At 41.5% G+C, this 27,942-nt stretch overlaps 1 protein-coding gene across 2 annotated transcripts in view; it reads right to left on the bottom strand.

Annotated features, from left to right (window-relative positions):
- fbxw4 (F-box and WD repeat domain containing 4) overlaps positions 1–27,942 on the bottom strand; it is a 143,964-nt gene that overhangs the window by 17,011 nt on the left and 99,011 nt on the right. For both annotated transcript variants that reach the window (XM_060842186.1, XM_060842187.1), the window contains exon 6: positions 25,742–25,807. In XM_060842186.1, the coding sequence (XP_060698169.1) occupies positions 25,742–25,807 (66 nt within the window). The remainder of the gene's footprint in view (positions 1–25,741; positions 25,808–27,942) is intronic.

The following is a 27,942-nucleotide window of genomic DNA, read 5'->3' as shown; positions in this document are numbered from 1 at the left end:
ATCTTCTGTATAATATAAGTACAAGTTTGTCATAAAGACAACTTTACTGATAGAATTAGTTTTAGAAGGTTAAAATGGTGAGAATTCAGAGTTAAGTTGATTTTAATTTAACGTATTTTCTATTGATACATAAATTCAATACAATTACTTTAATTATTTACATTCAAGTTATCTATTCAACCAGAGACACCTGGCAATTTACCGAGTGTTTGATTTAAAAAATGACAACTTGTAGGATTTTCCATGCTGTACATCTCTACGACTCTAATTGTCAAATTTTCACCTATGGACATGTAGAAGTTTTAAAATCAGAATTATTAGAATACAGGTGACCGTCATTCAGCCCGGCATGTCTGTGTTCACTTTCCAAACTAAATTCTCCCATAATGCCTTTCTCTGGCCTTCCTCCAAAACTCTGAACAATGTTACTTTTCAATTAACCCTCTAATTCCCTTTGGAATGCCTAAACCGAAGCTGCCTCTCCTACGTTCCCAGGCAGTGTGTTTCAAATCTCCTTCTAACCTTCACTTCTCCAAGAAAACCAATCCCAATTTTCTCAAACTATTATTTTAGGCAATTTGATTTTTGCTTTGAAAGTCTCTTCAGGTGACAAACATGGCCAAGCCCAATAGGGAACTGGTCTGAAGGATGAGACTAAGGAGGGAATATGAGGGCACCAAGTTCAGCGGAGGAGAAAGAAGGGGAAATGACTGGAGGTTCGGCACATTGCACAAATTGAGGGATGCAATCATAAACAGAATATAAGCCTACAGAAGAGGAAGAAGCCATTGTCCAAGATGATTGTATTGGCTCAACGAAAGCTAATCAATTTGTTCCAATTCTCTGTTCTTTCCCTTGCAAATTCCTCACCTTGAATTACTTCTCCAGTTCCCTTTTGCAAGTTCCTAGAATCATCCCACTGCTCTCTTGGATCACGTTTTTCAGATTATTACAAAGCAATGTGTGTGTAAATTAAAGTTTTCCTCATCTGCCCCCGACTAATCTGTGATGGGGCTGTGGGTTGTCTGACTCTTTGTTAGGGAGAAAGGTTTCTGGAGAAAAGCCGAGTTGGTGGTGTGTAAGTGAGGCTTGGGAGAGTGTGTGGGTTGGTGGGCACAAGATACTACATTCTAGCAGTGAGTTGGCTTGGACAGTTGATCAGGCAAGTATATAACAGAATCACATAAGTCTTACAGTGTAAAAAGAGGCCATTTGGCCCATCGTGTCTATACCAACCCTTCAAATGCGCATCACTACCTAGTGCTAATCTCCTGCTTTTTTCCTCACATTCTTGCACATTTTTGTTCTTTTTAGATGCAGGAACAGTTTCTCCCTCTCTATTCTTCCAGCCCATTCGTGATTTTGAAAACCTTATGTGAATCTCCTCTCAGCTTTGTTCTCTCCAGGGAGAACAGTCCCACATTCTTCAAATTATCCTGAAGTTTCTTGTTCCTGAAGCCACTCTTGTAGATCGCATCAGTACTCTCTCCAATACTTCCATGTCACCTGGTTGTACCTCATCATGCTCAGAACTGTACAAAATACTCCAGCTGGGGTCTAACAAGTATTGTATACAAGGTCAACATCACCCTCTTGCTATTGTAGTCTGTACTCCAACTAATAACGCTGAGGATACTGGATATTTTACTACTGCTCTCTCAAACCGTCCTGCCACTTTTAGTGATCTTATACATATCCACCCAGGTACCTCTTCTCTTACTTTCCCTTTATAACGATACAGCTTATTTTATATGTTTTTTCAAGTTTCTTCCTACTAAAACACATCACCTCAGACTTCTTTGCATTAAAATCTATAGCAAACCTTTCATTAACCAGCACCAACAGGATCTTGAATTTGCCAGTTGATCAAACGTTCCAGATAATCAAGACGTCCACATAACGCAAAAACACAAACTAAGAGAAATGTAACGCAGGAGATATATACATCACTGTTACATTTTATTTACAGCAGAAATCACTTAAATAGTAATGCAACTTTGCCTTTAATAAAACTTACCAGCAGAGAGCATTCTCACTTGTATCCTCAACTGACTACTCAGACATTGTGGCAGATTGTGGTATTTGAGGAGAAATTGACTCGAAATTGAACCAACTGTTGACATTTTGTGTGGCCATTCAATTGAACAAGTATATTTACATTAAGGTCAATAAATTAAAAATTATAATTAGTGGACAGAATAACACTGTAACCTTTGTGGTATTTGAGGTATATAATTTTTGCTGGTTTAATTCAGAGTGCGGGTTCATAAAGATGCTGGTTAAAACAAAGTTTGCTTGTATTTGCCACCTTTTGGCCAACTCCACTAACTTGTCTAACTCCTTTTGGAATTCCATACCTTCCTCCTCGCATTTTCCACGATATGACAACTCGCGCATTTACTCCGGAACAGCCAACGACAAATGCTTGCTGTCAAGGTGTGGACCAGGAGGAGATTTTGGGATCAAGAAAAGGCGAGTTTAGGAAGGTGGCAGAAGTCAGCTGAGAAATGGGACTGGATGATATTAATTGTACAGGGGCTAAGCAAAGGAGAAAGAAAAGGAGTGGGCTGGGGAGAAGGGTTACGCAAGAGTTAAAGAAAGGAGGAACTGGGAAATTGGAGTTATTCTGCTGAAGGAGAAGAGGAAATGTCACACACATGCTGTTCTTCTAGGGGAAAGTCAGATGATGTTGACAGGAGCTTCCTTAAACACATCAGTATATAACTTGAGTGTTTTATTAATCAAGTACAGAAGGAGCTTTATCCCTATCTAACCCATACAGTTCTCACGAGTAACTAGATTCTGAATGTCCCATACTTGGTTCATGCAGGATTGAGAGAGAATATGAGTACTACACTGTATTAGACTATGCATTAAACCAGGGCCAGGAATGATGGGAAGCAGTGTGTTAACCAACTACACCATATTGTCCCAAATCAATAGCAGAACACCCCCCTACAGCACTGTACAGGGGCAGCAGAGCAGAGCAAGGGCCAAACCCCTATCTGCTCCAGCCTGCTGCTTCACTCAGAATGCAAACGAGATAGAACATGATAAAAGAGATTCAAAGGAAAAGAATTCTCAGTCAACACTTTGAACATCAAAATGAACCCACACCAGCATCACTTACTGAAACTTATTCTGTGATTAAACACACAAACAGACGAGACCGCACAATCACTGCAGGGCATTGAAACAGGTTCTTCCTCCTTCCCTCAAATAAAAAACACAGAAAGGGGGGAAAGACAGAGCAAGGTCCTAGAGAAACAGAGACACAGATGGGCAGGGAGAGAGACATCGAGAGATAGGCAGGGAGAGAGATATAGAGACAGAAAGATGGGCAAGGACTGGGAGAGAGGGGGAGAGAGATATACACAGAGACAGAAGGGCAGGGGCAAGAGACACAGACATAAACAGTCAGGACACAAGAGAGGTCAGCTGAGAGACAGCGAAACAGGCAGAGTATACAAGAGAGAAAAGAATAACAGAGCACATGAGAGAGAGAGCGAGAGGGAGACGGATACAGGGTGCAAGACAGAGAAAGATGGGCAGAGCATGTGAGAGAGGTGCGGTGAGTGTGCAAGACAGAGACAAAGAAGGAAAGAGTGCAAATGACAGGCAGAGTGTGTGTGGTATCGATGGTGAGAGTACACAAATAGGAGCAACAAGAGAGAAGTAGACCTGCAGAGAGAGAAAACATAGCAAAGGGAGAGAGAGAAAAAAAAAAGCAGAGGGAGAGAGAGAGAGAACATGAGTGCAAGAGTTTCTTTACACAATATTAAATTTTATTCCCTAATGTTGAGAAAATCGGCTTGACCCCACTGCAACAGACATCAGTTTGTTCAGTACACACTTGGGAATTCCTGAACCTTTACCCGAGTCTTGGGATATAATTTCCCACCAACCCCACAACATATCTGTGCTTTCCCCAAATCTCGTCTCTTGTGAGCCACCAATTTCCATTCCTTCCAGGATAGGTAGTTCTTCTATAACAGGATGGTTGCATTCTTGTGCAACCTTGCATTATAGACAAATCGCACTTTAGAAACAGTTTGAAGTGTTAGCAATGTAACCACGTTTTAAACGTTCACGCTTTAGAAAGTGTCCCAATTCGGCAATTGCGTTACGCGAATTCGTGTTAACAAACGTGTTATAGCAGAACAATCTTATTCATGGCTTCTAAGCTCTGGAATACCTCTATTTCTTGACCTTTCTCTTCTCCTTTAAGAGTGCCTTAAAATCTCTTTTTCCAAACTATTATTCACCTGTCATATGTTTAATGTAATTCAGTGTCAAATTGTTTTCAATGATGCACCTTGGGCCATTTTAATTCAATACAATTTCTCTTACCTTTACTTCCAAAGTTATTACATTTACTCTCATCCACATAATCATTAGTTACTCCATCTTCCAGCTAGATAGCAGCACAAACCAGCGAGACCCTGTGGGCAAGTTGCACATTTCACAGCCCTGAGGTACATGTCAGCCACAAAGGTTTGGGAAATGATCACTAGCTCTACCTTTAAACTGCTGTTTGTGGCAGAGTTCCCAGCAATTATTTTGTTTTGGAGATTATTTCCGCAAGTGGATGAGGTGGTCTTTGAAGCTTCACCTATAACACAGAATGCTTGCATTCTTAGCTATGAGTATTGAGACCTGGCTTTAGCTCAAGTAACCCCTTACCACTTGTTAACAGAACGAAAATAGCTGGATTGCGTATTAGTTATGTAGAACCCATCAAACCATGTACGTTATTCATGGTCCCAGGGGACTGTTAAGAAGTTGGATTATACTTGGAAACAATGGAACATCTCTGGAGTGGGAATTTTCACTTAGACACAGAGAACAAATTTTAGTTCAACAACAAAATATTTTTATCAAATTAAGATTAAAACAACTTTTCCATAAAACTTACATGTATTCCCCCGTATCCGTGGGTGATACATTCCAAGACCTACTCTAGATTCCCGAAACTGCAGATAGTAGCAAGCCCTATCATTTAAATGGGAAACTTACCTTCCCGGCAGCGCCTGGAATTATTTCTAGAATGTTCCATGTAATATATTTGAGCCACGCTAAACCGCAGATAGCTGAAACTGCGGGAAGTGAATTGGTGCATACAGGGGTTCTACTGCATTTATATTTCTGTATGCAATACATAACAATGTGTTCTTGATATAACGCTCCTGTATAGATTATATAATACCAGTAATGTAAGCTAAAGTCTCAGAAGACCAAAGGGCTGTTCTCTTATTAGAGGAAGAAATGACTGATGGTAAGTCTTAACTGAGGATCACCATGTCACAGGTGAGGGGGACAGGGTTGAGAATTCAGAATCTTCATGGTGACGTCAGCTAGTGTCGGAACTGAACCCACGTTCTTGGTGTCACTGTGCTTAACAAAGCAGCCAGTTGAATACTATACCACACCGCATTACTAGGTATAATGCTAATATGTATAACAGTGTTGCTGGTTTCATGCCTCTGTTCACTGTACATTTAGAACCCTACTGAATTCCAATACATGACATGGCAACACATCACACTGTGGTCCTACCACATGAAAGTGAGCCCGGCACACATTGACGATAGCACCCAGGATGATCTTGCAATCACAACAAGCCATCAAATGTTTTCCCAAAACACCAATGAGCTTCAGTTAAAGCATGATCAGGGCTGGCTGTAGACTGAGTGAAGAGACACTGGGCCAGCCAGGTGCTTCATACAGCCCTTGTTGTAAGGTGCCCTCATGTTGTCCTGGTCTAACCAGCTGCAAGGATATGAAAAGTCCCAGATGAAAGTTGAGTACATCCAGTCACTTCAATGGTGTTTGATTTTTTTTAAAAAAAAAGATGTGAGAGAGAAAGTCTTGGGGAATTTGACACCTTAACAATTTCAACAAAACACTCTCACTGCAAGCAGAGTTCTTTATTTTTGCAAAGTTACTTTTTGTCCTCAGAAACAATGTTTCACATACTTTATGCCACACACACACACACCTTTCACAACAAGTCTGTGTCTTTCTGTGCGACGGATTTTCTAAAAATCTGTAAAACAGAAGCCGGATCAAGCAGAGGATTGTAGGAGAGATGGTAGGAAGTCTGCAAAGGGATACCGACCGGTTAAAAGATTTAACAAGAAGAGGTATATAATCTGAGAAAATGGAAATTTATCAACTTTTGCAAGAGAATGGAAAAGCAGAATATTACTTAAATAGCTGCAAATCTGGTGGCACAGAGGGATTTGGGTGTTCTGGTACATGAATCACAAAATGTTAATATGCAGGTATAGCAACTGATGAAGAAGCCAAATGGAATCTTGCTTTTTACTGCAGGAGGAATGGAATACAAAAATAGGGATGCTTTACTGCAACTGTAAGAGTCTTGGTGAGACCACATCTGGAGTATGGTGAACAGTTTTGGTCTCATTAGAAAAGTGATATATATATTTTGTTGGAAGTAGTTCAGAGAAGGTCCACTTGGCTAAATCCTGGGATAAAGGGCTTATCTTATGAACAAAGTGTGAACAGGTGCCAAATGCCAGCCAAGCCTACAACCATTTTCTTTGATATTTACACATTCCATCAGAAATGGTTAGAGGAGGATCAGAAGCAGAATCCTGACTAATTTATTTTCCCCACTTTCTTTGGCTCGTGATTCAGACGCTAGTTGTGGCTCTTAACCATTATGTTGGCTAACTAAATCAGCACGAACCAGACACTGAAGCTGAGTGTTTCTCAGGATATTTCAACATAAGATCATCAATATTAATCTTAAGGGAATTCAGGAGGAACTTAAAAAGAGAATAGTGAAAACATCAACTCTATCACAGGGAATGGTTAAGACAAATGGCATAGATGGGGGAATGAAACAATTCCACAAGGGAGAAATAAATAGAAAAAGATATGTTGATGAAGTAGGGTGGGTGGAAGCTTTTGCAAAGGATAAACAGCACCATGGACCAACTGGGATAAATGTGTTGAAACACAATGTGATACTCTCTCCTTCAAACAGTTTAGACAGTGCAGGAAGTAGAACACTTAAGTGATTGAAAGTGTTTCAGGCCACTGTTACTACATAAATTACTTTAATCGAACAGTACATGAGACAATCAGTATTTGAACTGCATGCAGTCAATTCAGCCTATTGTATGAACATTTGTACAATAGCCCAGGGCTTCACATTTATTTACTGGCTTTCAGAACTTCTTTTAGTGATGGTTTTGCACTCACTAAGATGAAATAAAGAAACCTACAGGATAAAACCTGGTGCATCATTGCACATTTATGAAACAGGTAACAACACACTACTAATTGATGGGGATGTCATAGTGGCTCAGTGGTTAGCACTGCTGCCTCTCAGAGCCAGGGAGCCGGGTTCGATTACAGACTCAGCTGACTATCTGTATGAAGTTGCTCCCCGTGTCTGCATGGGCTTCCTTCCACAATCTAAAGATGTGCAGGTTAGGTGAATTGGTCATGGGAAATCATGGACAGGGTACGGCAGTGGGTCTGGGTGGGATGCTCTTCGGAGGGTTGGCATATGACCTGCCTCTGCACTGTATTGAATTTATGATCACAGAAGGCAGTAGGTTAGAAGTCTCTCATATTAACAGTTCAGGTCAATTAATGTTGTGGCATGGTAGTGACCAGGATAAGTTCCACATGCAAGCTCTGGACAATGCCATGTTGTTGATCATCACACACCAAAAACTGCCACATATGCAGGTAACAACTAGACACGAAGGGAAGAGTTGGATGGCACTTACTGTGCGAATAATCATCTAAGAACACTCTAAAATTTATTTTCCCGGATAATGTCTGCCTCTTAGGGACTGCCTTCCATTGACGTGGCCTAGCACTGACCCTCTCACTGCAATCCATGGATACTGGTACTTTCAGTTCCAACTCCCTTTTGCTGGCATCTTCCTCTCAAAATACAAAGAATGCTGTTTGATGCAGGTGCTCTCTACAGAGTTAGAGCGAAAACAGTCAGAAGAGATAGAAGGAAAAGAATACACTGAAAAAATTAAAATATAGATTTAAAAATATTGGCACAAACATTTACTGTGCAGTAAGTTGAATTTTTTTCAGTCCATGTAAATAAGAATAAAAGACAGAAAGATTTGTTTAGGACAAGTGGTTAATACAATCCTCAATGGAATGCTCTTACTGTTGGTGTAGCTTTGAAGGGATATCCAACACAATCCTTTCTCAGGCCCACATCTAAGGCTACAGAAAATGAGATGTATAATCTGATCAGCTAATAGTTCATTTACTGCTCCAAAACCTACTGCTCTCAACACAACATAAGGCCACTTTAGCAAGGTGTACACCACACCCTGAACACTGTCTCAGTCAAGTGTTAGCCACTGGAATGGCAGCTGACTGTCACCCATCCTCCACATTCACTAACTTGTGAAATTCATGTTGTTGTGTTGAATGAGCCCAAAAGGCCGGTACAATTTGCAATTGATTTGATTTTTTCTTCTTTTCCAGACTGCTACTTTTCCATGAGATTTCCTGTGCGCTTGTAGATTCTGTTTATGCATTTAAAAATTATTCTCAATTAGAACCATCATAAATCTGGATGCCTCATCACTCCAATAACTACTGGCTGCCTATCCCTCCAGCACCACTCAACTATTCTTCACCTAACTCATCCTGCCCCACCTTTACAACAGATATTTTTCTCAGTTACAATCCCAAAAATCTGTCAAATCTCATCTCTGTATCAAAACTACGCTCCCATCACACTGATTTTCTCCCCATTATGTTCCTCCAGCCCACTGGGATTCTACCCCAATTCTTTCATCCATTATCTCCCGCTCTCTTTTTCTGCTTTCCCCATTGCTTTTCTCCTCAATATCTCATTATCTCCCCTTTGAGTATTTTGCTCTCCTCATGCCATATCATGACGCTGCCTCCTCTCCATTTTTCACATTCTTTTGCATCACGACAGAGCAGGCTCGATATACTCCTGCTCCTATTTCGTATATTGGCGATTGTTCCTCTCTTCTCCCAAATTAGCTTCACAGTGTCTCAAATGAACAGAATAGATACTGACTATTTTTAATGAGCTACCCCAACAATTGAATATGGGACAATGACTGACTGGCTGAACTAAAGAGAGAGGCTGGTGCAGCTTTGATTGGTGATCTGTGCTCAGTGCACTATTCCCAGCCAAGGTACCACCATTGGTATTAGCACCTCAGGGTCAAAGACAAGCGGGGAAATTAATCAGTCAGGATTCCTGTCCTCGTACTACTCAGCAAAAGATAAGTGAGCAGTGGGTAAGAACAGTATCAGGTTTGCTTTGAGATGCATTTTGTGGTCAAATGTCCCGCTGACATTCTCATTCTGGCTCAAAGAGAGAATCTAGTGCCTGTGAAACCCAGCCAGAATGAGCACCTCCAGGAGAAAACAAGTGGGGGAGATCAGAACTTTTTTTTTATAATGCAAAAATTGTTTTCTAGTCCCATAGGGAATAAAATGAACTTCAATACATGAATGCCAGAAGTTGGCTTGTACACACTGGGTTGGTAGGAGGGGTTCTGGGCTTGGTGGTGAGAATTAAATAAAGTAGCATAGCTCCTCATAAAGAAACATGAAAGCAAAGGGGAAGAGTCCACCTCAAAGCTAACTGGTGAGTTTACCGTACAGGATGAGTGAGCACAGTTTCTTTACACAGGTTGCCTGTTCTGCTGTCAAGAGTTCCTGAGGAGTATGGGCAAAAAAAACCACTCAGTACCACTCCAGTGATTTTGCAAAAAGTATGCTTAAAAAAATGCAAGTGTGGGAACTGGAGTGGGGGGGGGGGGGGGGCCTTCCCATTCCGGAGTGGGAAAATTCATTTGTCCACCAAGCAGAGAACAAAGAGATCTTACAGGCACATCACTTAACCCTTTCATCCAGTCAGCACTGATCATGCAGAAGTTTCTAGAATGATGTTAAACACTACTTATTGCCAAGACACCATTTAATGAAAATTCTTTTGCCCACCACCACCAACCCCCCCCACTTAACTGACAATTAATATTACTTTATATGCAAATTTTCTGAAACTCTTATTGAAGCCTGTTTGAATTCCGGATAGTTCAGGAAAATTTGTTTTAAAACATTTTCTTTCAGTACCTTATCCCCCTCCTAGTTTCTTTCAGTCTTGCTGGTGTGCAGTTCCATAGAGCTATCCGTTGGTCCAGATGTTGAACCAGAGCCCCTTTTGAAGTACATTCAAATTCCATGGCCACTATTTTGAAAAAGTGAAGGGTGTCCCGGATAATATTTATTCCTCAAATAAAATCGCCAAAACAGATAATGTGCTCATTAACACGCTGCTGTTGATGAGATCTTATCTGCTACATTGTAATTATGATTGCAGATTCAGAAGTGCTTCATCAGACAAATACTTTGGTCTTGAATGGCAGTACATTAAAAGCTATCCTTCATTTATTTAATCTCATTTGTGAGACATAATGGGTTATCACAATCAAGCTTAGAATTCCCGAACTGCGTTAAGGCAGGAGAATGTAACTTTAAAAATCAGTTCTGAAGAGGAGCCTTGCTGGAAACGTCAACTGTTTTTCTCTCCACAGATGCTGCCAGACCTGCTGAGATTTTACAGCATTTTTGCTTAATTTAAGATTTCCAGAATCAGCAGTAGCTTGCTTTAATATGATAAACAATCAACCTGTCACAGGTGAGGTTAAGATCACAATTATTCATGGCTCTCTGTGGCTTAACATTACTCTTTGACACACAGGATGGTTTCTTGAGTGAAATAACACAGATTAAGGAGGATCACTTGGGCCAAGCAGAATGCAGGGAGTTGGGGCAAGGAAGTTGTAGAATTGGGGAGCAATAACAACAGAATGTTCTAGAAACAGATGATAGCCTTGGAGCCTTGTTAAGGAGAAGACAGAATAGTTGCATTAAAAATAAACAAGATGTAACTGTAGGTTTTATTTCTTTTAGAATTCTTAGAATGTTATGCCCACTTTCTGAGAGAACAGTACATCTTGTAGCAATAAATTCTCTTACATCAGCTTTACGTGTGCCAGACATCGACTTCTGGCCTTCATAAACTTAACCTCACCCAAATCTCTGTGTCCGATATCATAACAGGACTCAAGTTCTGTTCTCAATTACTTGAGTACTCCTCGATTTGTAATAGCTCCTGATCTGGCCACACTTTGATTTTACAATTCACATGTTCTTCCCTCTCTGAATCTCTGCAACCTCATTTGAATTTACAACCCTACAATCTCTGCACACTTCCAATTCTAGCTTCTTGTTCAATTTTATTCGCTCCACGACAGGCAATAATGGCTTCAGTTGCTAAGTTGTGAAATTTAATCATCGAACCTTTCCACGACTTTCTCCTCTCTAACTCCTTAAAGTAAAAAATGAGGTCTGCAGATGCTGGAGATCACAGCTGCAAATGTGTTGCTGGTCAAAGCACAGCAGGCCAGGCAGCATCTCAGGAATAGAGAATTCGACGTTTCGAGCATAAGCCTGATGAAGGGCTTATGCTCGAAACGTCGAATTCTCTATTCCTGAGATGCTGCCTGGCCTGCTGTGCTTTGACCAGCAACACATTTGCAGCTCTAACTCCTTAAAACCTATTTTTCTTTTTGACAAAGTCTCTTTGCTCTCCCTCTTTGGCTTGATGTCAATTTTAGTCAAAATATGCTCTATTGAGTGCCCCAAAGTACTGTATAAATGCAACTTTAGTATGATCTGAATAAATATTGTGACCAAAACACACAAAATAAATCAGATGTGTTGCAGAAGGCAGTTTGGTACCTCCCAGTGTGTAAGCTTAGGGAGGTAGGGAGTAACAGGAAAAGAGGAGCACTGAATTCTTCAGAACACATTTAGGTGGTCTCTATATTCTGGTGGGGAGGCTCCATTGATGGTTTAAAATGCTCACAGGTTCAAGGATTAAAATCGGAGCTGGGTCACTTAGGAGAGAAGTTAGGAACATTCATCAAATGGTAGCAGATGTGTCCAAAAAGTAGCAGATTCTCGCACAATTAATTGTTTTCTTTCGGAGACCAATGGAGTTTTGCCAGAAAAGAATGAGGAGATATGGATCCAAGGTGTTGGGAAGAATTAAAAATTCAGTTTAGGCATAATCTCTGAATGGTGGACAGGCTCAAAGTGATCAATGACCTCTTCCTGTCTTCCAGAAGATAGTTTGGCAGAGTTATGGTATCAATACCATACACCAGATAAACTGAGTTTGGCCTCAATCCATTACTCTGGGTAAAAGCCCATACTAATCCGATGAGTGTCCATGCAGTATTGGCGATATAGGTTTTTGGGAAAATAGAGACCTGCAGGCCATTGTACCAGCCACAACATTCTCTGAATTGTATGCAATCTTACTCTCACCTTCAGTTACTACTCCAAATGAACACCTAGCTAACTCCTTTCTGATTTTGTCAGCTGGAAAATGTTCCCTCAAACAATTGTGGATTCTTGGGGACAGTTGGAGCTCTTAACACTGAAATCAATACACTTCTGTTTGGGAAAGGTTTGGCAGGAAGGCTAGTTAAGCCAAGTTACGGATCAGACATTTGATTGGATTTAGATTAGATTAGATTCCCTACAGTATGGAAAACAGGCCCTTCAGCCCAACAAGTCCACATCAACCCTCTGAAGAGTAACCCACCCAGACACATTCCCCAACCCTAACACTATGGGCAATTTAGCAATTCACCTGACCTGCACATCCTTGGATCGTGGGCAGAAACTGGAGCACCTGGAGGAAACCCATGCAGACACAGAGGGAATGTGCAAACTCCACGCAGACAGTCGCCCGAGGCTGGAATCAGACCTGGGTCCCTGGTGCAGTGAGGCAGCAGTGCTAACCACTGAGCCACTGTGCGATTCAATAGTAGAACATGTACGCGAGGGTATGAATTGGTTTCTCCGGTTCTTAATTACATGAAACCAAAGGTGGCAGATCCAGACTGAGAAATTTGAAACTGTCCTCTAATTACAGTTCCCTTTGTACCATATATTTGAAAAGCTGTCAGACTGTTTTGTTGTGGCGTATATTATGTATTAGGAAGCAATTTAACTTCTGATTAAAAGGTTAACTTCATGCCCTATGTTTGCTGGCTAATCTGCTCATGTAGAAAATGATGACAGTCAGAAAACAGGGTGATCATGCACTTCGATTTGTAAAGATGGAAAAGTGAAGTAGAAAGAATTGTTTAAAGACACAAAGTTTAAAGTTAAGGTCCCAGATTGGATCTCCTTACAGTGCCAATGTAGGGTGTGCTGCTTTACAATTGATATCGGAAACCTGGAGTAACACATTGGGGAACTGAGGTAGGCAGATGGGGAGCAAAAGAGAGTGGGGGAGATAGAGAAGGGGAAAGAAAATGTAATTATCAACTGTTTCCTCCCCTGATTAATAACCAGTAAAGTATATGAGTGGGTTCAGGAGAAAACATGTGCCTGTGTTTATGCATGTTGGGCAAGCTCAACAACTGGGCTGTGCTGTGAAGCTGCCCCACGGTTACATGATTCGCAGACACATACCTATACTCACCTGCGAAATAGCATTGAGGGGAAGCACCAGACAATGCCAAAGAATTTGTACCCGAGAAAGTCGGCATTGCCAGATGAGAAAATTGAAAGAAGGTGATGGGAAAAAGAACTTTAAGGATTTTGTTATAGTTTAAAATAAAGCCTCAAACTAATGTTTTTGAATTAACAGATCTAAGCAGAAGAAAGTTGAGAGAAAACCAATGGGGGAGGGGAAATTTCAATCCCTTTTCATTTAGAGAAATATTCACTTGACTGGACTCGCCTGTAGCGTATCAGGATTCCTTTTAGCTGAACAGCCTTCACATTCAGCAAGCAGCAATACTTTTCTTTACAAGTCCCAGATTCCACTTCTCCCCTCCGCAGAGTCGCTGGGTACTGCTGTTTCTTTTCTCTCTTTTATTTTAACCCCTCTTGTAAAGGTTAAGTTTGTGTGTGTAAATGGTCATGTCACAAAGCTATGAGAAACAGCCACCCCCTGCAACTGGGGCAGGCACAGAGCAAAGACAGCGACCCGCAACCCTTTTCACGCTCACAAAAACAAACAGAGATGGCACTGTACCCTCTCCTTATTGACCATCTGTTTCTACCAGTGGCTGTAATGTGCCAAAGGACAATACAGCCTGCCTTCCATCAGGCCACCCACCGCCAAAGCTGAAGCCGCCTCCCCCCCCACTCCCCATCCCCACTAGTGAGAGACCCTCCAGCTTACTCCTTCCCTCCCCTCACCACCCCTTCACAAATACACAATGCAATAGGGCTGGTGGAAGCTGAGACATGCTAAAGGTGGAATAAGGCAGTGGGTAGTCTTTTCATTGCTGCCTGCCTTTCATACTTGGCTGCATAGCAACACAGCTCTGGTCACATTACTGTGGCAATTCTAACCAGTTTTAGCAGTAAGTTTCTTAAAGGGACAGGGAAGTGGAGAAGAACAAGTTACACTCAGGATGAAGAGATCAGGAAGTTAATGCTTTTCTGCATCATCATTAATAAAGCGATGTCGGAGCGTTATCATTTTTGAATCTAAAAGAGGGACCAATTTAAGTAACATGGGGTGTTCCAGGAAGACATGAGGAGAAAGAATCATAGAAAAAAATGGGATGCTAGAGTCAGAAAACACAGGAAAGACAAAATCTAAAACACAAAAAAATTAGTGAAATAGATAAACAGTAGTTGGTGGTGGGGGCAAGTGGAGAAAAGAGAGAGACAAAGACAGAGAGAGAATGAGAATTAGAGATACATGTGTGTGATGACAATACAGGAAATTGAGGCAGCATCCTTGTTGAAGGTTCCATTGTCCCAAAACATTTGTGACCTTCTTTTCCTGCAAGAATTCCAAAGAATTGGCTGGGGCCAGGTGAAGGGACAGCATGAGTATAACAGGTGTTAGAGTGAGAGACATCAAGAGGGAGAGCACGAATAAATGAGAGAGAGGGTATGTGCAAGGGAGAAAAAAAAATACAAAAATCAAAAAAAAGGGAGTCCTAAAAACTTGAATTGAGGGATCATTTGCTGCATGAACAACAACAGGAGTGAGTTGTTGAGTGAACTAACTTGGCAAAAGATGTGGCATGTGGCAGGCAGAGGCTAGCACCAGGTTACCAGCTAAATGTTAAAGAGAATACAAGGTCCGTATGAGCTCCAAGCATATACTCATTGCCAGTGACAGGAACTTGTCCATTTACTCATTACTGCTGTCAGGTTGGAGGGCTCAGTAATCGGTGGTGATCACTTATCCCATCGTGTTTGTTCACTCTTGGTGTCCTGGGTCAAGATTTATCCCTCAACCAATATCACGAGATATATAATCTGGTCATTTTTACCTAGCTGTTTGTTGTTTTGCATAAATTGGGTGTTGTGCATCTATAATGCACTTGGGATGTTATAAAGAGCTTAAATAAATTCAAGGATCTTTTTCCTTCTTGTGCTGCCATGTAACCAAATTGTGATTAATCTGTAGATCAACTCTCACTTACCCATCTTGGTTTCATATTCCTTATCAAGTAAGTCTATCATTCTCAGTCTTGGAAGTTTTTAGTTGACCCCTGCTTTTGGGGAAAGAGAGATTCATATTTACATATAAAGAATGATGTGTCCTAAAACACCCATGATCAGAATTACTTATGGATCATGATCCATATTCATTTTATGCCTGACAAGGTATTTACCTAAGCAGGGAGAGACAGCAAGAGGAGAAAACTGACAGCACAATTATAAAAAATAGAAGAGATAGAAACACAGTCTAACATGCAAAACAAAGACATTTCTCATTATTTTTCACTTAGTGTGAACAAATCAAGAGTTCCAAAAATAGAACAAAAATGCATCAAAGAGCTTTTAAACATCAAAGAAAATGTTTAAACAAACACACACCTTGTCCATTCAGGACCCAGCTGGCTTTTGAAGCTAGAGTTGCACAAATCACCACATTCCCACACACTTTACAGACACTACTGTTATATTCCACTTATGCACCAAAATAAAATATTCTAACTCTTGTCAGCTGAGTCTGTGGACAGCATTTCTACTCTTTCACTGGAGATGTAGCCATGTAGACTAGATGTTAGCCTCATAAGATGTAGGAGCTGAAGTAGCCAGTCTGCTCTGCCATTCAATAAGTTCCTGACTGATCTGATAATCTGCAACTCCACTTTCCTGCCTGTTTTCACCTAACTCTGGATTCCCTGTCCCAGCCTTGAATATACTTAACAAACCAACCTCTACAGCCCTCTGTGGTTAAAAAAAATCACAGATTCACAACCATCTGAGAAAAGAAATTAAACCTCATATCTGTCCCAAATGGGGCAACTCCTTACTCTGAAGTTTTGCCCTCTGGTCTTAGTTCCTCCCACAAAAGGGAACAACCTTTCTGCATCTACATGGTCAAGTCTGCTAAAAATCTTGTATGATTCAGTCAGGTCACCTCTCAATCTTCCGAACTCCAATGAGTACAGACCCAATCTAATCAATGTTTCCTCATAAGACAAGCCCTCCGTATCTAGAGTCAGCCTATTGTGCCTTGCCTGGGCTGCCTCCAGTGCCATTATATCTTTCCTTAGCTAGGGGCCCAAAGCTGTTCACAATATTTATCCATAATCTGACTAGTGCCTTGTTTTAGCCCTATTTTTATATGCTGCCCCATATGAAATAAAGGTCAACATTCCATTTGCCTTCCATATTATCTTCTAAATTTGAATGGTAGCTTGTTGTGATTTTTGCATGAGGACCCAAAATCCCTCAGTGCAAAGCTTTCTGGAGTCTTTCTCTACTTAAATAATATTCGGTTCCCCTAGTCTTCCTGCCAAACTGCATAACCTCACATTCTCCCACGTTATTCCATCTGCCATGTTTTTGCCCACTCTCTTAAAATGTCTATATCCCTCTGGGTCATCCTTGATGTGCTTTGCCATTCATTTTTGAGTCATCCTTAAACTTGGCTACAGCACAGTTATTTTCCTCATCCAAGTTATTAACATACATCATAAATGATAGCAGCCCCCGCATTGAGTCTTGCGGCCCTCCACTAGATACAGGTTGCCATCCTGAAAATGCACCCCTTACCCCAAATCGATCTTCTATTATCTGCTGTCTCAGGTGGCTGTAAAAAAGGTCTCACAACTGAAGAATCCAGGTCTTCTTACCTGGGCCGATATCAATTCCTCAAACTAACATCACCTAAAGGGCTTATCTATATTGTAGGTTTTGAGGTCTTGCTGCATAAGCATTGGCATTCACACTTTTTGTATAACGACAGGGACATGAACAAGTAGCACACTAACTTTAGAGCACTTTTAGATATTATGAACGGTGCTGTAGAAATCTATGTCATTCCCTCTTTCACAACGTCATAAATACTCAGCTATACACTGTATAAATACACAGCCCAAAATAACCCCTGTGTTTTTCCTGGTGAAAGGTTACTGATCTGAAACATAAATTTTGTTTCCCTCTCCAGAGATGCTGCCTGTCCCAGAATATTGTCATGGGCCACAACAGGGTGCACCCCTCAGTCCACTAGAAGCTTACCAGTCTTTTTGTTTCCTTTAGGACTCAAACAATGACATTTTTGCCCTACTTGTGTATGTAGCATAATATCATACTTTCAAACTTTTTTCATTTTTAAAATTCTCATTATTTATATTCAAACTGCGTAACTGCGCAGAAATATTTTTGCTAAAGCAACAAGTTTTTCCAATTTAGGAGTAACATCGTGCCAGATTAGAGAACAAACATTCTTAATGCAATATAAGTTCAATTTATCAAGAACAACGTTGCACAACCAAATTATCAAAACAAATTTGGCAGCAAAATATTTAAGGAGACATTTGGCCAGGTAGTCATGAACTTGATTAAACAGATAGGCTTCATGTAGAGTTTTCAAGAATCATAAGGATACAGAGAGTTGGAGAGATTTAGGAAGGAAATTCTGAGCTGAGAAGGAATTGTTGAGTTAAGACATGTGCCGTAGATTTTTAAGTACAGATACAAGGTAAAGCTGGCTCCATCAACAACCCCCAGGACAGATCTAGCAATGGAAGTTAACCGTGCAGAGTTAAGCTGCACCGAGATTGTCCCACACATTCAGAAGCTAGAAGGTTGGATAAAGGTTAGAGCTCCCTGAGTGCTGCTATGGGATAGTGCAAATCAGTGATTACATCAAGACTCCCTTGGAGCATATTAAACCCTTTTAAACTATTACAGCTAGCAATCAGAGGAGAATGTCACATCATCAGCTCGCACTGAACTGTTGTAGATAGCAGGAGGCTGAGGGGGTGGTCAGTACACTAAAAGCAACAGCATCCAGTACCATCTGAACTTTGGTTTCTAGCCAGGAGGATTTGCAAACTTCCGAATATTTTTGGTCATTTAACGGGATGCCTCCTTTGATGTGGTTTCCCATCTCATCCTTGCAAAGGATTCAAAAGATAAAGGGAAGGCAAACTTCCAGTTTGGCGAAGAAAAAAAATTACAGAATTGCTCACGAAAGATGAGGGCAAAATCACATCAAAAGATCCCACCTCAGAGACTGTCGAACTTCAAGGAACCACAATCATGCCACATGCTACTGTTTAAACTTTATATCAGACGTGGTAACTAAGAAAAACAAACCCCTCACCCTGACCTCCCAGCTCGATGCTCCACTATGTCCAGTTCACTCCTGGTATCCATGATCCCATGTGACAATCATTCAAACCTCTTGATTAAGTTTCACTCTGTAAGTCACTCCAAGGTATCTGTAATTCCATATACATTTGTACACCACACTAATGCTTCAGTTAGCTTTCAGGTTGTAATTCACTCCTGAGATCTGCCTACACATACTGTCTGAACTCTTGAATAAGATTCCAGTTTGTAAATCACTTCTCGGTTGCCACCCTCCACTGGAGTGAGTTATAAGATTGGATCCAAAGTATTTTTCTGTATGTAAATCAGGCAAATTCCTCAATTATATTCCAGCCTATAATTCGCTCCCAGGTTTTTGTTATGCTCAGTATAAACAGCTGAATGCTGGCTGATGTTCGTGTTTGCCAATTTCAAAGTATTGGTCAAACAGCCCATGCAAAGTAATTACTACGTTAAAAAAAGACTCATTCTCTGGTCACATAGCTAAATGCTGTACTCAGTGGGGAGTCAGAGCCAATAGAGCTGAAATTCCTGGCTCTGAAGCCCAGTCTGTGCCCAAGAAGCTGATCTCAGTCAGCTGAATCAGCACCAATTCCACTGTTGGAAAGAGCACGGTGTGTGCACGTGCATATATATGGAACACATCTGTCCGAAAAACTGTCAGAAGTATACAAGATCAGGTTTATCTCTATTGCCTGTTAACATGTACTGTGTAGGTTTGAACATGGTTCATGTATAGTTGAATAATGCGGATGAACTAGATTTGGGCAAAACTAGCACCTCTATCACAAGGTAGAGAAGAGAAAAGAGGCAGAAGAAATCAAAGCTGATAATCTCTTCTCAGCTTTAGGATGGTTACAGAGAACTTCCACCTTTGCAGAGCAAGATAAACCTCTCCCATCTTTCAGCATTGCTGCTGCATGTTCCTTGCTTGCTGCTGACGTCATCAGCTTACATCAAAGGACTCTTCCTTCCTGATGAGCAGCCCTGAATTGTGGGAACCTGCAGCACAAGTCTGTGCATGAGCTTCACTTGCACGACAAACAGAGGAAAAGTTTCAGATAATGGGAGATTTAAAAAGGGAAGGCCAAGATGACCCCTATGTGTGGAAGAAAACACATACTCAACACATATGCCATCACAATGGCTCAAAAAGGTAAACCTGTAGCAGGGTTACTTTGTACTTTCACAAAACATACATGATTATACATTTAGAAGATAAAAGGATGAAAGCAAAACATCTGTTTTACACCAGCCCATCTGGTTCCCACTAATAAGGGAAAAAAGATAAATCAACTTCCAGATTCTTACATTATCTTCACTGCCCAAATCATGCATTGTAACAATCTGTAACTTGGGTATCCATAATTTCTGCACTATTAGATCCAGCCTGTAATTCACTCTTTCTGGGTATCTGTTATTATGTGTACAAACCACCTGACCCTTTTATTTAGAATTCAGTCTGTAACTCACTGAGGCATTAATCTAAGTGCAAAAATAACTTCACATCCCTAATTACATCGGGTACTATAATCAATTATCTTGATCAATTTGGGGTGCAGATTATATGTAAGTTAGTCCTAACTATGTTGCCCTTGGAGTGCTCATGTTTTGGGGTATGATCTATACGCAGCAGGGATCCTACGCAACACACAGTTAACTTTAATAATGGAATGTAATACTAGGTAGACTGTAACTGATATTTTCACATGACATTACCTGATGGTGGAGATGCCTGCTGTAATTTTTCACAGACATTCAACTGCCATGATAAATTGAACAAATAAATGAAAAATTAATTAAAAAGTAATTGTCTGCTTTTCAGAATAGAGCAAGGCGAGCCAGTGAACTTTATGAAATTCTTAGACGTTTTGACAGGATAGCGGCTGAGAGGCTGTTTGCAGTGGGCTAGGACGGGGCAGAATCTTATTAACCCTAAGCAGTGGGCTAAGGAGGGACTTGTACCAGAATCAAATGAGGTGTCAAACAAGTTTGATTTCAACATCAGGAGAATCTTGTTCGCTTTTAGATGTTTTTAAAACGACATTTTCAGCTGTGTTTATGACATATCTCTGGAGCAGACGTGACTTGAAGTCAGGTCTACTGGCTGACAGAACGCAACACTATCATTGAACCACAGCGTACCATCTTTTAGTTATTTTCAAATCAACCTGTTCACACCAGAGGCTGGAGCAGGTGAGACTTGAACCTCGATCTTCTATCCCAGAAGTAGGGACACTACCGCTATGCCACAAAAGCCCCACTCATCCTTTATGCTTTGTACAAGGGACATGGTGAGCTTCTCGCTAGATAGCAACAATTGCCAACCAAAGTGATTATTGCTTGTTAAATGCCTGGTTGACTGCCCATTCCCTTCAATAACACTGCATTTCGGATGTGCTTTGCCAGCACCACACCCCTTGTCTCTGATCTCCAGCATCTGCAGTCCTCACTTTCTCCGTTCAAGTTTACAGCCCACGAAACTTCTCAAAAAAGCTGAAGATTAAGAAACTTGACATGGAATCTTGAGTGGGTATCTAACAAATTCCGTTTGCCTCTATTGGAAATCTCAGGGCACGCATCATGGGCAGTGGTCATAAAGATCCCAAGACTGTAGACAGTGATGTTTGATATGCGTTAGCCTGTCATGGACATCCTCAATCTACTTAAAGGATGCTCCTGCACTTCAACGCTGCATCATAGTAATGCTGCAGCATGGACACTGTGCATTCAGAGATACACAGCCAGCATTTGCACCGAACCACTCTGCAAATCCAGACTCTTTCCTCACCATCCCAGTGCTCACTTATTGTGAACTTACCTGGATGTACAGCATCCCTGCCTTGCATTGTCTTGTCCTTAAGTGCTTTGCCCCCTCAGCCTGAAACTTTGGGCTTGTACTACTTCTGTCTTGCTTTGTGTTTAGTGCAAACACAAAGAAAGCAAGCTTGTCTGTAGGCCTTAGTCAAGTCAAGGGGAACTTTCAGAAGTGATCCATGGCATAGCAAGTCAAAGGCAACCTCCAATAATAGGTCAGGGCATTGGACATGGCCAATTTGCCATTTGGGGCAGTCAGAGTTAGGATGCTTTCCACACAGAAACATAGAAAATAGGAACAGGAATAAGCCATTCAGCCCTTTGTGCCTGCTCTACCATTTATGATGATTCATGGCTGGTTAATAGTTAAAGAGTGTAGCGCTGGGAAAGCATAGCTGGTCAGGCTGCATCTCGGATATACTTTTCCAGCACCACACCCCTCGACTCTGATCTCCAGCATCTGCAGTCCTCACTTTCTCCATCCAAGTTAATAACTTATTCCTCTTTCTCCCCCATACCCCTTGATCCCTTTAGCCCCAAGTGCTATATCCAACTTCATCTTGACCATATAATGTTTTGGTCTCAACTGCTTCCTACAGCAGCAATTTCCACAGTAAATTCCACAGAGTGAAGACATTTTTCCTCACCTAAGTTATAAAATGGTTTACCCTGTATCCTTCAACTCCTCATGCTGGACTCCAAACCATCAAGAACATCCATCCTGCACCTGCCCTGCCTACTCCTTTTAGAATTTTTTTACATTGCTATGACATTCGCTCTCATTTTTCTGAACTCCAACAAATATAGAGTCATAGAGATGTACAGCATGGAAACAGAACCTTCAGTCCAACCCATCCATGCTGACCAGGTATCCCAACCCAATCTAGTCCCACCTGCCAGCACCCAGCTCATATCCCTCCAAACTCTTCCTATTCATATACCCATCCAAATGCCTCTTAAATGTTGCAATTGTACCAGCCTCTACCACATCCTCTGGCAGCGCATTCCATACAGGTACCACCCTCTGCGTGAAAAGGTTGTCCCTTAGGTTTCTTTTATATCTTTCCCCTCTCACCCTAAACCGATGCCCTCTAGTTCTGGACTCCCCGACCCCAGGGAAAAGACTTGTCTATTTATCCTATCCATGCCCCTCATAATTTTGTAAACTTCTATAAGGTCGCCCGTCAGCCTCCGACGCTCCAGGGAAAACAGCCCCAGCCTGTTCAGCCTCTCCCAATAGCTCAGATCCTCCAACCCTGGCAACATCCTTGTAAATCTTTTCTGAACCCTTTCAAGTTTCACACCATCTTTCCGATAGGAAGGAGACCAGAACTTCACGCAATATTCCAACTTCTGCTTTTATGTCAGTCCTGCCATCACAGGAATCATTCAGGTAAACCTTTATTGCACTCTCTCTTTAGAAGGAAAATTCTTGAAACTTCACCATAAAAGCCAGTGTGCTGTTTGCCTTCTTTACTACTTGCTGTAACTGCATGCTTACTTTAAGTGACTGGTGTAGAAGTACACCCAGGGTCTCATTGCACATATCCCTGCTCTCAATTTATCGCCAGATAATAATCAACCTCCCTGTTTTGCTTCCAAACTGGGTAACCTTACATTTATCCACAGTATATTGCAACTGCCATGTACTTACCCACTCACTCAGCTTGTCTAAATTACACTGAAGTCTCTCTGCATACTCCTCATACTTCACCCTCCCATTCAGTTTTTATCATCTGCAAGTTTGGAAGTATTACATTTAGTTCCCTCAGCCAAGTCATTAATATATATTGTGAACAGTTGGGGTCCAAGCACGGATGGAGTGAGAGTGAGGTATCAGATTGCAGATTAAGATGGCAGCACTAATGCTGGTGGACTGCACAATGTTACTGATTTTCTTCCTACATTGCAACACATTCCTCCAAACAACTTAGTTTGCGTTGACCCAGGTGGCATATTCTGACCAGGCTGTCAAGGTCTGATGTCGTGGCCTCCACTGCTGGTCCAGGGGGATGAAGTAGTCCAACCTCTGCACCACTCCACTCTGTCCAACAGAATCTTCAAGTCCCTGCCCATTAGTGAGATGCCGATTTCCACATCTCCAGGCAAACATCTGGAACTAGGCAGGACAGGTTTGGACCGACAGTGCTTGTCCAAGCGTATTACAGGTTTTTAAATTCCACTAAGTTCTGAGATATCCATGGAATAGCAGGTTTTTACTGGGAATGGCATGTAGTAAGATGAGGTATGCCATAGGGTGGGATAGGTAATTAATAAATTGAGTTTTGTAAGATATGGCAAGAAAACTCACTAGGCTGGCCTCCAAAAAGCTTGCCGCAACTCACCGACTTAGCCAAAAACAAAACCCACGAGATTTAGCACTGAGTGAATCATGAGATACGGGATAGAGCAGAAGGGTGGAGTGGAGGTGGAAAAGCAGGTCATGATTTTACTGAATGGAGCAGGGCCACATAGCCTACTCGTGCACCTGTTTCTTAATTTTTTATTGAAATAACAACCTTGTTTTGACTCACTCTAACTGAATAAGATAAATTAGAGGTAATTTACAATTCCAGTATTTAGCAGCTTTCCCTCCGTCTCTCCAATTCCTAAGGAGTAATTTTATACTCATCAGTTATTCCAAAGCTTTCATGGAAGAGAGTAAAGTTAAAACAGAGAGTGCATTTGAAAGCAACAAGATGCAGAACAACAGCATAACTATAACAGAAAAAGGGGAAGAGAGTAAAGAGAGATGAGAGAGAGTGCTTGCAAGAGATTACTAGGGCCTAGTTTAATACAAGAGAATGAAAGAAACAAAAAAATACTACAATGAGACAAAAGCAGAGAGAGAAGGAGAGAAATACAATTATAGCATGGATAGACAGCAAGAGAGGAAAAACATAAATGGAGCAGAACAAAACAAGAAAGAGAAAAAAAGGTCTACAATTCTCTGCAAGAGTTTTTGGACAGTTTCAGCAAACACCTAAACTTGACACCTGTCTCTTACAAATAGATCTGTTGCCTCTTGCCCTTCTCAGCGGGTATGACATTAAACCACTTCCACAACCTGCCAGTCAAATGAAGAGCAATCGCCAGTTAAAAGAGAAATTAAACTACTAGACAAGACTAATCTTCTGTTGTCTATGCTTGCCTCCTCACTAGATAAATTCAAACCCTGTCTGTCCGTGTTCCTAATCCTGATTAGTACAGCTTTGTTATTCAGACAATCTCAGACTCCCCAGCTACACTGAGCGATCCATCCACTGCAGTGAAAACTTTGGTTTCATTGCCCCACACCGTGTCTTTACTCACTCCCGCAAGCAGACAGCTTGCTACCGCCTTCAGATTGTGGCCCTACCTCATAAAAGTAGTCATTAGCCCTCTGCATCTTCCAGGTAGCTGCTGAAATAGTTCAGGACAACCTTCTCTCATCTGTCTCTTGGCTCTTCACCTCAGTTAATGCTGCTATGCTCAGTGATCCCAAGGCTTTCACAGGATTTTTTTCCTCCTAAGATCCCTGAACATTCTTCTCCCTTTCCCTAATGAAGTCAACACCTTATTTCTTCTCAAAACAGTGGCTCTCCTTACTTCCCTCGGGTTTTCATGGGATTAGCGGTTTTGACTTAGCAGGTAGTAATCAGGCTTCTGTCAGAAGATGGAGAAAGTGAGGTCTGCAGATGCTGGAGATCAGAGCTGAAAATGTGTTGCTGGAAAAGCGCAGCAGATCAGGCAGCATCCAAGAAACAGGAAATTCGACATTTCGGGCATAAGCCCTTCATCAGGATTCCTGATGAAGGGTTATGCCCGAAACGTCGAATTTCCGGTTCCTTGAATGCTGCCTGACCTGCTGCGCTTTTCCAGCAACACATTTTCAGCTCTGTCAGAAGATGGATGGTTCAAATTCCACGCCTGACACTTGAGCAGAAAATCAAGGTTGGCCTTCTAGGACAGTGCTCAAGGGGAGCTGCAATCACCAAAATAAAAAACAAGTTGACTAGTATGACCACATTGCTGGGTGTAGGACGTCCCCATGCACAACGTGGCTCCTGCTACAATTCCTATAACAACAGTAACTCCTTTTCAAAAATAATTAGTTAGTTTTGAAGTGCTTTGGAATATAGTGAGGTTGTGAAAGTTGCTGCAAACTTGCAAGTTTTACCACTTCTGAAGTAAAGAAGATGGTTCCAGAGGTTTCTAGGTTTAACATTCCCAAAGCTGGATGCCAGATTCTTGTTTTTCTTACCTCTGAAGGTCCCAGATCCTCAAGGGTGAGGCATGCCCACAGCAAGCAGTCCCCGTCATGACAGAACTGGAAATGAAAAAAAACACAATCGCTCTTTAATAAAACTCATTTCGGATCAAAACATTACACATTTTCTCCATTTTCTGGATTTCTTTGTTCTTGTGTAAAACAAGTGGAGACACCTCTGTACCCACTTGACCTCTATCCCCACTTTCCACTTGGTATCATTAAATGTTGTATTGCTCTGGAAAACGAAGACATTAATAAGTCCATAAGACACAGGAGTGGAAATAAGGCCATTCGGCCCATCGAGTCCACTCCGCCATTCAATCATGGCTGATGGGCATTTCAACTCCACTTACCAGCATTCTCCCCGTAGCCTTTAATTCCTTGTGACATCAAGCATTTATCAATATCTGCCTTGAAGACATTGATACATACATGTGAACACAAGGTATATTTTCAGCAGAGGCCTATGGATAGCAAACAGAAGCAGAGATAACTTTTTCACTTTCTGAACTGGATGCAGCTTCCACTGTACGGGCGCTGATCCCATTTAGCACAAACCTGGGCTCGGATCCTCGACAGCGAAAGAGACAAAAAGTGACCAAGCCAGAGTGAGACAGGCTGCCAGACAGAGAGTGTGAGGGTGAGAGAATGAGAAAACGAGAATGTGTGAGATTGGGGGCAGAAGCGAGGGAGGGGGAGTAGCTCACTGTAAAAACAGGACGTACAAACACTGAACTTTGAAATAAGTAACACTTCTCATAGCTCAATCGATAAGGAGACCAAAATTAAATAAGTCAACACAAATCAAGCACACAGGTTCAGTATAAGGAATGGGTTAACCCTAATTGAGTGACTGGATTCATGGTTAAGGGCATAGTGGGGGATGGTTGGGGGATGGGGAGGGGAGAGATTGGAATTAACTGTTCTCTTCAGTATGACTCTGGAATCCAGAATCATTTATTACACAACACAATACTGGGGTGGAGCAGTTTGCACAATCCCACACAGGCTGTGCATCACCTGAAAGGACCCCCTCCCCACTCACAGCTACTACCTGCTGTGTTCCCACCACCTAGCTCCTTTCACTCTGCCCCTGGGGGACCATTACACTCACGTACACACTAATAGCTTTTAGTTTCTATTCACACAAAACCTGCCACACTAAAATTGGCCTGCAGACCACCAACACTGAGCCCTCCCCAACCCCAACCTTTCAGTGTAAAGGTTTATGCCACTCTCTCCCTATTTCATCCCCTCACCTCGAAGCTCAGATAAAGACTATTTTTCAATGTTAAAACCATACTTTAGTTCAAAAGAAAAGGACTGAAACATTCACATTTCTATACAATTTCTGATCAAAGAAGAACATTCCCTTTGAAATCAGGACAGAGATGTCTGTGGCTCAGCTTATTAGCTTGGTTTCCTGATTGGTACATAGTACATTTCACTACATGAAGACAGAAATTGTGGACCATGAACTAGTACCTGAAGTCACCAGCTTCTAAAATAGGAAATTAAGGGGTACACTCTGTATATCATGTAATCTCACAAAGATCCTGGTTTCTAAGCAGGGCAAAGGTTGCATTATGTAACTATACAGAGTCACTGTTTATTTAGGACAACTTTGTACAAGTCTATGAAGTCCTTGCTTACTCAGGCTAAATTACTCACTGGCTGACTGTCCACAATCACTGTGTATTTCTGATTATTCTGTGCAAATTCATAGTTTATCAGGTTCTCTGCATAATTACACACCATCACATTTTGTCAGCACTTTGGGCTGAATCATATCAAGCCTCACTTTCTTCTGCCAAAATCTCACCTCCCGAAAAAGAAAGGTAGTCCCCAACTTGCTACGTTGCCAAATATCTTAAAACTCCTCTCCCCTTTAGCTTCAACAAGAGTTGAGATGGTCATAGATTTACTTCCACCACCACCCTCAAGGTCGAAACAAATCATTCTCACTATTGGGAATTCTATTCAACTGTACACGTTATACATTAATGATTTAGACAAAGGAACTGAGGGCATTGCTTCTAAGTTTGCAGATGACACAATGATAGGTAGAAGAACAGTTAGTGTTGAGGACGCAGGGAGGTTGCAGAATGACTTGTACAGACTAGAAGATTGGGCAAAAAAGGTGGCAGATGGAATACAATGCGGTAAAGTATGAGGGTATACATTTTGGTAGG

Source organism: Hemiscyllium ocellatum, chromosome 22 (assembly GCF_020745735.1).
Source record: "Hemiscyllium ocellatum isolate sHemOce1 chromosome 22, sHemOce1.pat.X.cur, whole genome shotgun sequence".
Lineage (NCBI taxonomy): Eukaryota > Metazoa > Chordata > Chondrichthyes > Orectolobiformes > Hemiscylliidae > Hemiscyllium > Hemiscyllium ocellatum.
The sequence above is the reverse complement of the archived record's forward strand: the minus strand, read 5'-3'. Positions and strand labels throughout refer to the sequence as shown.